This window comes from Rhodnius prolixus, unplaced genomic scaffold (assembly GCF_049639745.1).
Source record: "Rhodnius prolixus isolate KJV_2025 unplaced genomic scaffold, Rpr scaffold_3, whole genome shotgun sequence".
Taxonomy (NCBI): Eukaryota; Metazoa; Arthropoda; class Insecta; order Hemiptera; family Reduviidae; genus Rhodnius; species Rhodnius prolixus.
The window spans coordinates 44,606,064-44,621,068 of record NW_027411603.1 but is presented as its reverse complement, the minus strand read 5'-3'; the positions used below and the strand labels follow the sequence as shown (position 1 = coordinate 44,621,068).

At 32.2% G+C, this 15,005-nt stretch overlaps 2 protein-coding genes across 3 annotated transcripts in view; one reads left to right on the top strand and one right to left on the bottom strand.

Annotated features, from left to right (window-relative positions):
- Positions 1 to 7,078, top strand: part of LOC141453090 (uncharacterized oxidoreductase YbbO) — a 134,885-nt gene extending 127,807 nt beyond the window's left edge. The window contains exons 2-4 of the mRNA XM_074125832.1: positions 3,588 to 3,740; positions 4,311 to 4,506; positions 5,379 to 7,078. Coding sequence (XP_073981933.1) covers positions 3,588 to 3,740; positions 4,311 to 4,506; positions 5,379 to 5,628 — 599 coding nt within the window. The 3' untranslated portion in view covers positions 5,629 to 7,078. The remainder of the gene's footprint in view (positions 1 to 3,587; positions 3,741 to 4,310; positions 4,507 to 5,378) is intronic.
- Positions 7,079 to 8,407: 1,329 nt separating this feature from the next.
- On the bottom strand, positions 8,408 to 14,527 carry NO66 (Bifunctional lysine-specific demethylase and histidyl-hydroxylase NO66). Of its 2 annotated transcripts, none has more exons than XM_074125826.1 (11): positions 14,318 to 14,527; positions 13,637 to 13,873; positions 12,466 to 13,121; positions 11,731 to 11,833; positions 11,492 to 11,649; positions 11,149 to 11,316; positions 10,786 to 11,002; positions 10,355 to 10,595; positions 10,134 to 10,254; positions 9,830 to 10,043; positions 8,408 to 9,035 (listed from the first exon to the last, which is right to left on the bottom strand). In XM_074125826.1, exons 2-11 carry the CDS (start codon positions 13,868 to 13,870, stop codon positions 8,553 to 8,555), a joined length of 2,595 nt encoding a protein of 864 aa, XP_073981927.1. In that variant the 5' UTR covers positions 13,871 to 13,873; positions 14,318 to 14,527; the 3' UTR covers positions 8,408 to 8,552. The 2 variants fall into 2 exon arrangements, with proteins under 2 accessions (XP_073981927.1, XP_073981926.1); XM_074125825.1 differs by lacking the exon at positions 14,318 to 14,527 and adding an exon at positions 14,088 to 14,311.
- Positions 14,528 to 15,005: the final 478 nt, after the last annotated feature.

Sequence of the window (15,005 nt, the reverse complement as noted above, 5' to 3'; positions counted from 1 at the left end):
GCTTAGCTGTTTCCGGCAGAATAATTTTTGTGCTCGTTTCTTTTTTTTTTTGGTCACTTAATGACCAAAAACTACTTCCGTTTTATCTTTGTAAATAATATAGTCTAACAATTTCACTTAATTATTCGTTCCAAACAATTTTTTTGTTTTTTGTTTCTCGACGTCTGCCTGCACAATCATATTTATTTGTATTCTTACCACTGTAATTAATTTCAAATACGTGAATGAATCCCTAATTAGTGCGCTGTTAGAGCAGACCAATTTAGTTAGCCAGTTTAATAATCGTTGTATTTTTTCACCCCTAGGAAGCAGAATTCCGTCCAAAGTAGGCTATACTTAATCAAATCGTTTTAAAAACACAATTCTATTGAAATTCCAAATAAGGGGTCATGTTTATCTATTTAGAATGTAATTCAAGAAGAAAAAACAGTTAAGTTAGATTTACCTTTTGTTTGGAACAGACTACATTAAGCCAATATGATGATTTCGATGGCTCAAATCTCGTAATCTTCCTTTGTTTATAGACGCTTCAATTCTTGATGAAATAATCGAATCCTTGTGGCGATAACTATTAGGGTCATTGCTGTCTTCTTTATTTGGAAAAAGGATAACAAAGATAACCTGCTTAGCATAGATTCCCCCCAGAAAGGACTGGATTCCGTTTTCTTTTTTGCTGGAATATGGCAATTATTTTTGGAATCAGCGTGTACTATATTTGCCAGGAGAAGGTTATATTTCCTGTGCTCTTCTGTAGTTCTAGTAAAAGACATTGAAACCTTTCCTTTTTTGCAAAGTTCTGGGTTTCCGCGATGATGTTTGTTGGTTATTATCTTCTCAAGGATCCCAAGTCTGGGGGAGGTATCAGATCGCAGACTGGTGACTGGTACACCATTGTAAGATAACTTAAATAGGACTGTTTCAACTCCTTTTGCAATCTGCTTACAGTCTCTGTGGGATAAACTGTAAATATTTTCTGAGCCTGTCTAGCTATAAATATAATAAGACCTGAGAAAAAGGTTAAGTCGGCAAAGGGCACCAAGAGCAAGATCGCGTTCGTCTTGGCTGGAAGTGGGTTGTACTTCCAAGCCGTATAATACTGCCTCTAAGTCAGCTACCTGTTCGCTCTAAAAGCTTAAATGCTCGAAATGATCTTCGCAACACCCGTCCACAATAAAGCCTTCGCTAGACCCAGTTTTGGGTGCCCAACAAACTTGCTAATGGCCCACTTCGTAGATCTATATTTAGGTAGCCTGCATCCCCAATCTAGATACCTACTCTAAAAGACAAGTCCCTGGCTATTGGCCTGGAAATAGAACCTCCTAAAGTGGTTTCAACTTTTAGTTGTACCGATTTTGGCCAAAGTCTTTGTGGCATCTCCTAAGCGAAAAATCAAATTGAATTTCTTACCATTTTTCATTTTTTAGTTACTGTTTATATACACTCAGAGAGACCATTTCGTAAGGATCACTTTTCCTGACTCAAGGTCTCCACCAATACGGATATCTCTTGTGAAAAAATGAAAATCAAAAAACTACCTGATTCACTTTCTCTTACAATAATAACTGTAGTAAGAGAAAATAATAGAATATATTCAGTACAAACAAACATTGAATAAACTATTTGAAATAAACTATACAAAAAGAATCTGTAGAATTAGCATCCTTTCTTTTTAAGTCTTTCTTTCTCCTCTGTCTGTATCTTTCTTCTGGACAATATCCGTGACAGATTCGATCTGAATAAGTCTCTATTCAGTGAGCGCGAGCACGTTGCTGCTATTGATTCTATGAAGAGGGATCGGCTGCTTTTAACAAGCACGTCTCGTTTGTTTCGAAAATTATCGTGTCTATTTTTAGACGGAGAAAGAGATAAGGTTTTGTTGTTGTTTTTTTTCCCTTGGAGCACTTTCAAAACAGATTCAGTAGTATCTAAACATTCAGAATGATTGGCAAGTTGGTTTGTAATATTAGATACGACCAAAAGTTATATAATTTTTAAATACTACTATTTCTACAGGATTTTTTTTTTTTTTAAGATTGCTAGTTGTACATTATTATGTAAATCATTCAGAATGAAACAGGAAGATTTTAACACGTTGACTGCCAACTACGAGATATCTCTTAGGCTGTTTACTTGCCCTAGAACGCCAACTGCGAGTTATCTTGTAGTACTATAATTAAAGTTTTTGGTAATATAATATCATTAAATTAAATTGGCTTTTTAGACCGGAATCCTGAAAAGTTCCGTGGCAGTGAACGTGTTAAACAGGAAATAAGAAACAGCCTGACTCGCGGAGGGACGGTTATCCGAAAAAATGATTTTGGGCAGCTTTGGGAGAGGATAGAGGTTAGAAATTCCACTAATGTTTACTTATAATAAGAAATATTAATAGATAATTATTTTGTAGAGACTTTCCTTGTAATTTACTAAATATAAATTATTTAAAGCTATCTACATTTTAGTGTAAATATACGGTTAATATTCCATTTTTAAAAGACTGTTTTACTATAATTGAGATAACAAAAGGTTTATTTCTTTTAAATGAACTTATATTGTAATATGATTTCATTAAATCCTCCAACCTCTAGGAACTCAACTGATCATCCATCCCTCTAAAATGATGAGAGGTAATTTCTTCAAGAGATGATGATGGCCAAAAGAACCACAATGACAGGAAATTGGGTAGAAGTATCTGCATGAATAATCCGCTTAATACCTCTAGATCTAGAAGAAGGTAGCCTCAGACTGCTTCTTCCTTCATGTTGCATTTTTTTAACTAAAAATGACCATTATTGCTCATGTAATCACATCATTATTACTGCATCAATTTATAGTGCGTGGGTTTTTATTGATCTTCTTTTTTTTTTAGTTTTTATAAAGAATAATTTCATTTCCAAGGCGCCATGAGAGCCGGGAGTGGTTTGAGGCGAGGACCGCGCAAAAGCTACGAAGTATTGTGGTACTGGGTTTGATTCCTGGTCATAGGCCTTGTCTAGACTTTGCATTTTATGATAATATAGAAATTCATAGTAAAGTATGTTTGCTAGTTGCCTCCGTCCACTACACCAAATTATGATAGTTAGATGTAAAGTCCATCCTGAACAAATAGGCATTACTTTACTTTTACATTAGTACATTTACAAAATACAATCTTTTTTGTTTTCAATATGTACTAAGCACCGTCATTTCCTCATTATTAAAATCATATTAATCAGTGAAAGACGGAGCAAGGCGAATAGCGTGTAATTTTGAAGTGAAAGAGGATTCAATTCAGTCACGGCACTCGTCCAAGAATACGTGACTCGGCAGCGCATGTTGCACTGGGCTTTGGTAATGTGTTACTAAAATACGTTTTTAAATTCTTTTTTTACGCGTACAAATATCCCTTTTGTATACTTTGGGATGTATCTTCTAAACAATACAGGTCCTTGCCTTTCGCGCAATTGGATCCGTTTACTTTCAAAGTGATTTTAATTAATTCTCACAAAATTTGCTATTTATATGCCTTTTTAATTACTGAAGTACGAAAAAGTATTGATTTACACCAGATTTTTACGTCTATTGTTCTCAACATGTTATCTTATTTGCAGGACTGTGGGCTGTGGTGCATACGGCCGGTGTGGTCGTGAAAGGCCGTCTGGAGGTGCAGGAGAGCTGTCTCTGGGATTCTATGTTCAAGGTGAATGTCGTCGGAACACTGAGGACTGCTAGAGCACTCTTACCACTGCTTAAAGTTACTAAAGGTGAAATACTTCAAACTTGACTGCTTATTTGACTGGTACACCTATTTTAATGAGTCGGTTTTCTTTTTAATTACCTGACTATAAAGGAGAAAGTAGGTAATATGTGGGTTAAAAGTGATGGCAGTGGTTCTAAAATAGCTGGTTTTGATGGTTTTAGTCAAATGCCCTGCAAATTTCAGCTTAAAAATTATTAATTACTGTTTAAATTAAAGATTATCCAAATTCCATCAAATACCAGCTGAATCTTTTATTAAATTTGTCAACCATTGTCACCAACCACGTAATTAGCAAGTTGACTTAACATTTTCATGACTCAATTTATGTCACAATTTTTAATGCTAAGCCAATTCAAGTCAGAGCATAGAAGAGAAACAAAACCTACTTAAAACTCTTTTTATATTATGTTTAAATAAAGCATAATCATGCTTAGAATATAAATAAGGTTTGTAAACGTTAAAAATGTAAATTGTAAACAATTAAAATAAATTTTGAGACCATATTGAGATTTATTTTATAAATACTCTTCAAGAATTTTAAAGATTTGTTTTTTTTTTTTTTATTTACTAACAGGACGACTAATAACGGTGGGCCTAAGCGGAGAATGCAGGAATGGTGCTGGAGTAGTTGCATACACAGCGGCCAGACATGCAGTGGCTGGGGCTAGCAACGCCTTGGGTCACGAACTAGCTCATCTAGGTATCAGTGTGGTAGTGATCAACACTGGACCGATAACTGCTGAACATTTGTATCATAGGGTCAGAGTAAGGTTCGTATGAATGAATTTGATCTTACTTTCATTTTGTTTTTCTGAGATTTGAAAATGGGAAATCACTTTTTTGGAAATATGATAAAAAAAAAAAGAGTCAATCAAAAGATGCACTTAAATCCCTCATCTAATAATGGGAATTTGGTTTGCGAAGCCCTCTTTAGAAAGGTAATGTTATAATAATGATGAAATGAAGTCACCGGTTACATTTTTAAAACGAATACTATATTTTACAAATAATTATTTCTTATTACTTAATCATCTTGGCTGAATTTGGGCTTGACTTATCCTTATGGTGGAGAATCCCATTTGCCTACTTTGCCTCTGGCGCGAGGAGATCCAGCAGCTGTCTGCATTTCCAGTAGAATTATGTTTAAGCATGTGTACTGCATTCACTCATCCGTAGACTTCTAAATACTACTGTAATTTTACAAGCCTCAATTAATAGTTAGATTTTTACAGAATTGACGCTTTGTAATTATGCTTTCTCAATTTACATCGTACATAACTGCATTTTGATATTGTGTATCATCTAAAATCTAAATATTTTGAAACGTCAATCTCAACTGGCATCATTTAGTAAAAATCCACTGTCTGCCATTGTATGTGCCAGTCCCCCCTCTGAAACTTCTTACCGATATCGTTACCTTCAACTTCTTTTGCTCCTGTTTTGGGACTCGACTTTTTTCACTATATTTTTTAATTAAAGAATTTATACATCCACAATTCAGCTCAGAGATTCTACAATTGTAATGAACCCTTTGAAAATTAACTCTTGTACAAAATTGCTGTTTATAATATCAAATAAATAATTAATAACATTTTTTTTTTTTTTTTTTTCCTGTTTCTAACATCCAAATGGAATCCAACAGCCGTCCAGCGAATGAAGAAAGAATACCATCTGAACTTTATCTACAGTATAAAGTGGACACATTGCCTGATTACGCATTAGAAACCATAGAAGAGACATTATTATGTGCCCGACCAAAATCTACATATGAATTACGTCCGCCCAGAAATTTTACCCATTATATTTCTGCAATTACTGACAAATTTTCAAGACCAATTGTTCACCAAAATCAACAACAACATCAACCAAAAGTTGTAATGACAACAGTTTAAACCACAAATCATTGGAAGTATATTTATGTACCTTTGTTGTTTTTGGTATTTTTCACCAAATTTACCTTTTGTATAAAATACAAATTAGGTTAGATGGATATAACATACATATTTGAAGGTTGACAATTATTTCTTGATTGTTTCATCTACTTTTGACTATTAACGTCCTTGCTGGTAACGAATCGTTTGAAATAACTGTTCGTTAATAAATGTTGTTCCGTATTGTTCTTTCTTATTTATTTTTCTTTCAAATTCATGTTTCTTTTACATAATTTCGATTATATGTTATGTTAATGTTTAGAAATAGAAATAAATCATTACACTTTGTTTTAAGAACATCGAATTAAAGAATAGCCTTTGCAGAATCATTTAAAGTATTGCCTACTATATTCTAAATAAGCCCCATTTATAGTATTGTAACAAGAGTTTGATATCTTGTGAGATTTGATATATTTAATTTAAAGATAAATCTTCAATACTTCATTAAAAGTGTATAAAATTAGTTAAAATTAATTTCAGTACCTGAAATTTTGTGAAGAGATTTTTTTTTAAAAGAAAAGGGCCTCATTTATTATTAATTTAGTATTTAAAAAAAGATAATCATTACTTAAGTTTATTATTATTCTAAAGATTGCAAAAGTTTTTTTGCTTATATATGAATAAACTTGTCCCTTAGCTCTCAAATATTTGGATAAAATTTTGAATTGAAAACCAGGGATGATATTTACTATACAGATAATGGATTACCAATCTATGTGGCTTATTTATGTGTAGCCGCAGAAACGTTTCGCCAGTTACCTGTTTTGATAAAAAATAAACTTTGCTGGAAAATGTTGCGAATCGCTCATTGGCCCTTCAAGTGAGTTGATTACAAGTTTGCTTTTCTTAGATAAAATCATTTACAACAAAAATTATCGTGCGGACCACAATTCTTTATTATTATTACAATTTTTATAGTGATTTTTTTATTTTTATTTTATAAATTAAAGAAGTATTTTAAAAGTGTTAAAACGTTGGTAAAGTTCTTTGCCAATATTTAGTGCCAATGATTTAGAAGTTATCAGAGTATGATGTTTAAGTTAATTAAATTTCTTGTTTAATTAAAACAATAAAATTATTTGAATACTTCATATAGTTAGTATTATATTTAAGCACTGTAGTATAATAAATTAATTTTGGATTTTCTATGGTAGAAATTATACTTTTCTACGCCGAACCATTTTGTACTTAGCTATATTATTGAATTTTATTACGTATTATGCATATGCTTTTTGTTTTGTTCTAATTAAGATTATTATAAAAAATAAAAATTTCTTACTAACCAACTAACATGGTAAATATTTGTATTTGTAAATAAACTATTATTTTTACTTTATGTCAACCAACTTAACAATTCTGGAAGTTTTGTATGGCTGCATAAAATGTATAATAAATTTTATATTTATCTTAATTCTATAATTTATTTTTGACATCTTAATTTTTATTTTAATCATGATATGCTGGAAGGAATGATTTTAAAAGACTATGAAGTATTTAAAAGAAATAATACAAAGAGAAAGAACATCAATACCGGTAAGTTGATAATTTTAATTAAAAAAAGTTACTAGATATATTTGCAGAACATAATTGGGACACTTTTGTAATCGGTATTCTCGGTTTTCTTTATGCGAATATGTTTAGAACACGGATTATATTTCTCAAATTATATATAATTTCGTCTTATAAATTGTTTCGCTGCAATGAAAATCAAATTAAGATCATCACAGACGGAATTCTAATTCCCAATATTATAAGTCATATTAATAACAATGTATTGAAAATCTAGGGCAATGTTACAAAGTTATTCGGATAGTAACTTTTGCCCTAACATCAAGAGCTACTGTAAGTTGATTGTGGAATTGTGTTTCTAACCGTAGGCACAGATAGCAGCACCGATCAAGAACTGTAGACTTCAATATTTTTTCTTTTCAATTTTTACATCCTGAGCTTAAATAATAAGTTCTGTATTATTAAATAAATATTTACAAAATAATTTAAATCGTTAAGTTACATTTAAATCTATTTACACTCTGAGGGAAAATGGTAACAATTCGCTTTTAAAGAAACATTACTGCTAACAAATTAAAAAGTTATTCTTCGATTATTAATACAATCTTTATCTTTACATTTAAGTTTGCTAGAAATTCTGTACCAATACTCTTGTCACTTAAGTAATAATAGTTTCTATTGCTCATTATAATAATATGTTCTAAGCTCATTAATTGACCTGACAAATGTGTGGCAAAATTCTTTGCCAACTAATTTTCTCCTCCTGGTTGCCCGTTGAAAAAAGTTTCAGTTGTAGATAAACTGATTTACTTGTAACAGTTATAGATAGACACTATATGGAATGAGGGTTTTTCTTTTTAAGGTGAATTCTATGCATTTTCCTTATTATGCGCTTCCTTACAAACAAAAACTGCTTCAATGTTCTTATCTCACTATAATTTGTATTATAATATAATAAAGACATGAATCTAATTTTGACTATAGCAATCCGGATTCTTTATGTAACTACACGCTTAAAGAAGTGCTTTATTTGAAAAAATAAATTTGTTGAATTTCAAAATTTAATTGTGCAAGGCTAGATATTACCAAGTAATATCCACAGAAAAAATTGAAAAAACAAGCTTCTGTGGAGGTAGCTTTTACATTTATAGCAATGGAAAAACCTTTCTAGCAATAAATGAAAGCGTTTCATTGATTTACAATTATTAAACAAATAACAAAACCAAAACAATTACCAAGAACAAAATAACGAAGACATCTGATTTATTTATGTACAAAGAATTACAATTATAAAACAAACATTAAAAAAAAAAGAAAGTATTTACAATTATTTCTTGTTAACATTTTTTTTAAATTAGGCACAATTTTTTCAGTAATTAAAAATCTTCTTCCGATTGTAGGCTTTTGTCCATTCCTTCAACAACTTCAGAAATATCTGCCAAATCTGAACTAGATGAGGAGCAGTTTAAAATCGAATCATTATCTTCATCATTAATTTCTTCCCCTTCTCCTTCTTCTTCTTCCTGTACTTCGTTTTCTTCTTCATCTTCTTCTTCTGCTTCGTAAGGAATAACAAATTTTTCATTTTCACTGATAGCCTTTTCATATACTTGGAATGATTGATTGCAACCATCATTTTCCACTAATTCAATAGTTTCATCTAATATGTCTTCATTATTTAATTCCATTCCATTAACTTCCTCGTTCTGCTCTTCTAAGGAACTGTTAACTGTTTCATTATCTGTAACGATTTCTTCACTAACTTCTTCACCGTCAGATTGTGCGACAACATCATTCTCTTCTAAGGGCTCCTCAGTCATTAAAATACCGCGATCCCAGAGATCACCGACTAGTCTTGCCTTAAAAAAAATAAAATAAAATTAGTGTTGATTTTTTTTTTTGGCTTTTTCAGAAAAGCCACGTTCATCTTTAGATAAAACACAGTAGATAACTCCTAATTTGCTGGTTTGGATACTGATACTTCTTTAGAAAAGAAACAGTAATTGACTAGAATTGCAATAGGGCACACCAAGATCATCTAAATATGTTGCTAGCGAACCGGAATCCGGTTTGTCCACAACACATCTGCATTACTAGATCCGCATTTTCTTAAAGAATGTAATGCGTTAGTAGAAATGAAGGACCAAAAGTTGGTGTGCCTTCAGTTCTGAACGTTTAGGTACTCTGAACCTACAGGACATTCATATGGGTGCCAGGATAGCTGATCTCGGCTCAGATCTACCCGCTACAAGAAATAGTCCCAGTATTAGTTCAATGCGCTTGGTAAAACCTTTTTCCAATAAATAGACTTTTATACCTTTCCCGCAGGGGGTCGCTGTTGCCTGCAGCTTCCTGGGTGTTGCAATCCCACGGGTTCCTAGCACAGTACTCCATGCACTTTCACATGTACAATAGCGACACAATACACTAACACTACATTCACGTCAAACAAGCACCCACACTACACATCCAAGGGCTACCATTCCCTTGGAGATAGATTGGGCAAAGGGTGTAAACCTTTTAAATCCAAGGTCCTCCATCGTGTCGGAGATGGAACGTAGGGCCTACAATTCTACCCTGCAAAGCCTTAAATACTTCCCAAAACCTCAATTGAAAAATCGATTAAGCTAGAAAATATAAAAATTCAAATTACCTGATCGTCTAAATTTTCAAGAGGTAGTGATTTAAGAGCTGTGAAAGCTGGATAGTTCAGGAATAGTAATTTAAGGGAAGCAACAAACTCTTCGGGAATCACTAAAAATTGAGGTTCTTCGCCATGATATTCACAACTATTGTCCAAAGAATAATACAATCTCAATTGCTCTTCGACAATTCCAGTTTCTAATTTCACCTTTTCTCTGACTAACCTAATAGGGCAAAAAAAAAACTTGCAAAATGAACCATCTGATACAGGCTGACAGGAAAATAGACTCTGCAAAATTGCAATGGTTTCCTACCTCTGAGAGGAAGCCCTTACAAATCTAACTTTAGTTTCCTCAGAAAATTCAATACTTCCTTTAAGGCGACCATTTTCTTCCATCCGCAGTCCGTTGGCTAATACACATCTGGATTCTTCTTCTACAAAATTTATTCAAAAAAATTCTTAATATAAATAAATGTAATCTAATATGTAAGCTCACTATAAAAGATAAGTTAAATAGTAAGAATAGTAATCTACCTTCAGTCAACAATGGCGGTAATGCATCCGTTACAAATTGAGCTCCCATCATGTCCACAGCGCGATCTATATCTAAATATTTTACTAATTTCAAAATCTTTTCTTTTACCGATTTGATTAGGATTTTTCGCGATGAAGCACAATTGTAGACTAGGCCTGCTTGTCTCAAAAAGTTTAAAGGTAGTCCTCGTCTAAATTCTACATCATCTTGGGCGGCTTTATCCAGTGCTAAGGGCAAAGCCTATCAGGAAAAAAGAAAAAAATATTTAAGATCAGGACAACACAATAAAATAAAATAAATTTAACGATGAAGTAGACAAAACGATACTGAAAAGAAGGCAAAAAACACCAGAGAGAGCACAATTATACCTTTTATTTTAAACTTATCTCTTACAAGGAAAAAGAAACACTACTGAAAGATAAATACAGACCTTTTCTAATAAGTCAATCCAAGCATTCTTCTGATAAACTGAGATTGTTAAATGCAAAGAATGTGTGTCAGTGGCGTTTGCTTGATGAATATACCCTCTGGGGAAGTATAACAAATCGCCTGGTGTTAAGGTAACTTCCATATAAGGTTTACTTAAATCCAAATCAGAGGAATTGAAGTTTTTACTAGAATAACGAGGTAAAGTTTCACATTTATTTCTGAAACAAACAAAAATAAGTATATATAAGATGTCGCAAGAATTTTTTGTTTCTTTTAGTAGCTCTTCTTTCAGCTTACTTTTAAGAAAACATTCTACCATCGACATTTTTATTTAGTTATGAAGTAGATAAACATAAAAACGCACCTGGGTTTATATACTTTCCAATTTTTGGAGCCTTCAATTTGTAATACAAAAGCTTCAATATCATCATAATGAGGAGCGAATCCCTGTGAATTTGGAGGTGTTAAATAAGCATTAGCTCCAACAAAACATCCAAAATACTCTTGTAATTTGGAATTCATGAGGAAAACACTGAAAAAAAAAAGATATATGAAATGTTGTATTGATAAAAGTAATTTAGATTATTAATTAACTGAAAACTACTCTTAATGTAAAAAGGCATAAAACATGGCAAGAATTCCACATTCAGTGTGGATTAGAGTTGCCCTCAGAAATACCCGGGACTTCTTTTAATGAATAAACTTACTCTTGAAAAGCAGCTTGAGGACAAAGTAACCTTACTGAACATTTATGGTTATACAAGTCCCAAACAACGTGAGGTAGAGCCCTTCCTTCTAGATTATGAGTTTCTCTGACACCATTTTTATACGAAGTGATGTCAATATGCTTACCAAACATAACAGTCTATAACAGAAAGTTATGTAATTACAATAAATAACATGTAACATTGAAGATTGATAATATCTGCTATTACAAATTTATTACCTGATTTCTCAAAAAAGTGTCAATTAATTTGGTGCTGATGAGGTAGTCAAATTTATTATGTGAACCACTAGGAATGACAAGAGGTTCTCTCTCCCAGTGTTGTCTAGAACAATAAATGGTTGCATATATGAAGAAAACGGTCAAAATTTCAAAACATTAAATGTTGATGTTCAAATAAAAGTATTGAAAAGATTGTTTGAAGAAAAGATTAACTGATTCTTGTTTCACATTTAAAGAAAAACTAGTATGGCACAATCAACTTTTCATACCTAAGTTTTCTTAAAATTTGGTATTTGTGATAAATATTGCATGAGTTCACAAGGATTCACATTAATAAATGGAATTTTGATAAAAGCAAGGTAGCACTTACCATCAATTTTCAAATGGTTGGCTCTTATCTGCGAAGATATCATAAGAAACTAAAAAAGTATTATTCCCATGTATGGGATCCCAACAATTGGTCAAGTGATATCCTTTAAACTCGGAATTCGAGAAACATATCTATTTCTGAGCCATCCTGATATACAGTCCTATTCAGAGCAGTTTAGAGAGAAGCTATCCCTTATACTACCTTCACAGAACTGCCTATTATACTTTTTCTAATGGTCGGTTATTATAACAAGTTAGAAGATTCATCGTTAGAAATATATATTCCAACTAAATGACACTTTAGAGGCCTATGACCTAACCCATCGTAGCATCTAATCTTAACTAAGAAAGTTACTAAGTACTTACTTAAAAAATAAACTGCAATTATAAGGGGATATCAATTTCTCAAATTCTTCTTTTCCTACTTCTAAACTGTTTCTTAATCCGCTTGAAAATAGTTTTTGAGGAAATGTTAAAGTTCTAATTTCATCCTTTTCCGCAGTCTGGTGTTTAGGTACTATTTCTTTTTTACTTTTGCTTGTAGTCGCTTGCTCAACTACATCGCTTTCAAAAACAGATTCCATAGTTGAAGGTATTAGCTCAGGTTCCGAACCTTCAGATTGTTCATTCTCTTGTTCACTTTCTTCATGCAGAAGAATGACAGCGGAATTACTTTTACTTACTTCCTCAATTTCTTCTGATTTCTTGACTTTTGATTTTTTCGTATTTCCTTTTACTTTATTCCGTAATTCTCGTTTAACTTGCTCTTCAGTTAGAAGTTGTATTTTCTGAGGCATGAATCCGGTTTCTTTTTTTGATGTTTTGTTCTTTTTCAATGTTTTTCCACTTTTCAATCTCTCCAGCTTCTTACCTTTCCCACCATTGTTCTTGCATATTTCTAGTTCTCCTTTTGATTTTGCAGAGTTAATCAATTTGGGTTTCATATTTTTCTTACTCTTGACATGGGTCTCTTTGGGAGGTAACTTTGGCACTTGATCATTGGATAACTTCTTGGCTTTCTCCTAAAAATAAAGTGGATAGTCATTTTAAATAAAAATTAACAGCAATCACTGGCACTTTTAATATTCTATTTACAATTTAACGAGTAGTGCACTAAGTAATAGTGAAGACAACCTATCAAGTGGAAGAATACAGCCCCAAATAAAGATACTTCAATCCTGCGGACATTAGAATGGATGCATACTCATTATACATAAAACAAGAAAACTTGCTTTACGTTCTAAAAGCAAAGAAGACAAATTCTCTCGCATCTTGAATTTGGCATTGACCCTTCTCAGAATAGCCTTCGAAATGGATCAATATACCTGGATATTGAATGTTAAGTTATCGTTACTAGAAAAGTTGCTCGAATAATCAGGGCAGAATAAAGTATACTTTAAGGGGTTCTGGGTCATCTCTCCGAACCACAAACATGAATTAGGTACTAAATGGAATGATCTAAGAACCACTAAAAAATTAAGGACTCAGAATTTTAAATTTCAAAAAGTAAATTTGAACAATTTATTGATGTTTTTACCTCATTCAACTCAAGTAATTTTTGTTTTTTGCTCTTCTGTGTATTCTTGGCAATGTCATCATTCTTTCGTTTTTTCTTATTTTCCAATAAAACTGTCCTTGGTTCATCAATTTTCTTTGCATCTATATTTTTCGCTTTTTCTTTATTCTTTCTTCGTCGGCGCTGACTTTTTGATAATTTGCCTCCTAGCCCAGAATAAACAGCAAAAGCTGAAGTATGGTCAACGGTTGACATCGTCTAAAACGGTAATAATAATAAAAGTAATTTTGCTTATTGACAGCTTACTGCATGGAGAGAATAATCATTAATTGTATCACACATGTTTTACAAACCGCAGACTTCACCTTTACAAACATTAATTATCATTTTATCGACTTTCATCTCTGGAATCAGTCAATAGATAAAGAAAAAAATTAACCTAAAATTCTAAGTTTTGAATTTAGCTACTTACTGAACTTAAAGTTATGAAAGACTTCAAAACAAAATCCAAGAGGTGTAACTTATGTAAATAAAACTAATTCTTGTGAATTTCATGGCATGACTCAATATGAATACATCATGAATACATTCGTTTAGAGGAGATAATCAATCATTAACCGGCTTGAATTTGGCTTCTCAAAACTCATGGTACTTATAAGACGGTAACCTTCTCCATCTGCTATCAAATTAAAATTACCTTACCTGCTTCTAAACAGAGTTCATATCACGTGCTGGTGGTTCCTATAAGATTTAAACATATCAGATTGTCATAATTTAATTAGCTGCTTTTCAATCCTACGTCCGTAATAAATACGGATTTATTAATTAAAGAAAGTTTTTTTTTTTTTTTTTTTTTATTTATTTGTAAAGTTACACCAGCGCTAGACACGCTATAAGTAACAATGACAATAACTGACATCGAACTAACTAATTGAGGGGAGAAGTTACCCAGCGATAACACTCCCTAATTAAAGAAAGTAACTTTGATTATACAAGTGGTTTAACTTAGCGAGCCCCCTCCTAAATCTTAAAATCTGACGTTCTTGCAAGAAACCTCTTCGGAGTTAGGTTTAGGTTTATATTTATATTTATATTGAGCAGCCTCAATTTCCTGCAAGAATTTAGTATTTTTTTAATTGATTATCGAAAATTTTTAGAAATAAAATAGATCGTCTTCTGGGTCTAAAGATTTCAGGATAAAAATTCTTTCATGTTAAAAAAACAAAATGCAAAGAATTAAGATGCCCACATGATCTAGCGACAACACTTGAAACTAACTTGTAGTTCACGCTTATGACGCTAGATGGAATTGTTATACTATTTGGAGATTAAAATGTAAAACTTTTTAGCTGTATGTCTACTAGTATCGGGATTATATAGAGTTTGTAAG

Bases quoted from the DNA above. Each gene is read 5' to 3' on its own strand.
- NO66 (XM_074125826.1), bottom strand. From the start codon at position 13,870: ATGTCAACCGTTGACCATACTTCAGCTTTTGCTGTTTATTCTGGGCTA. The intron at 13,122-13,636 runs GTAAAAACATCA...CTTTATTTTTAG, and splicing joins AATTACTTGAGTTGAATGAG to GAGAAAGCCAAGAAGTTATC. The intron at 10,255-10,354 runs GTAGATTACTAT...TAAATTTTGTAG, and splicing joins ACCGCCATTGTTGACTGAAG to AAGAAGAATCCAGATGTGTA.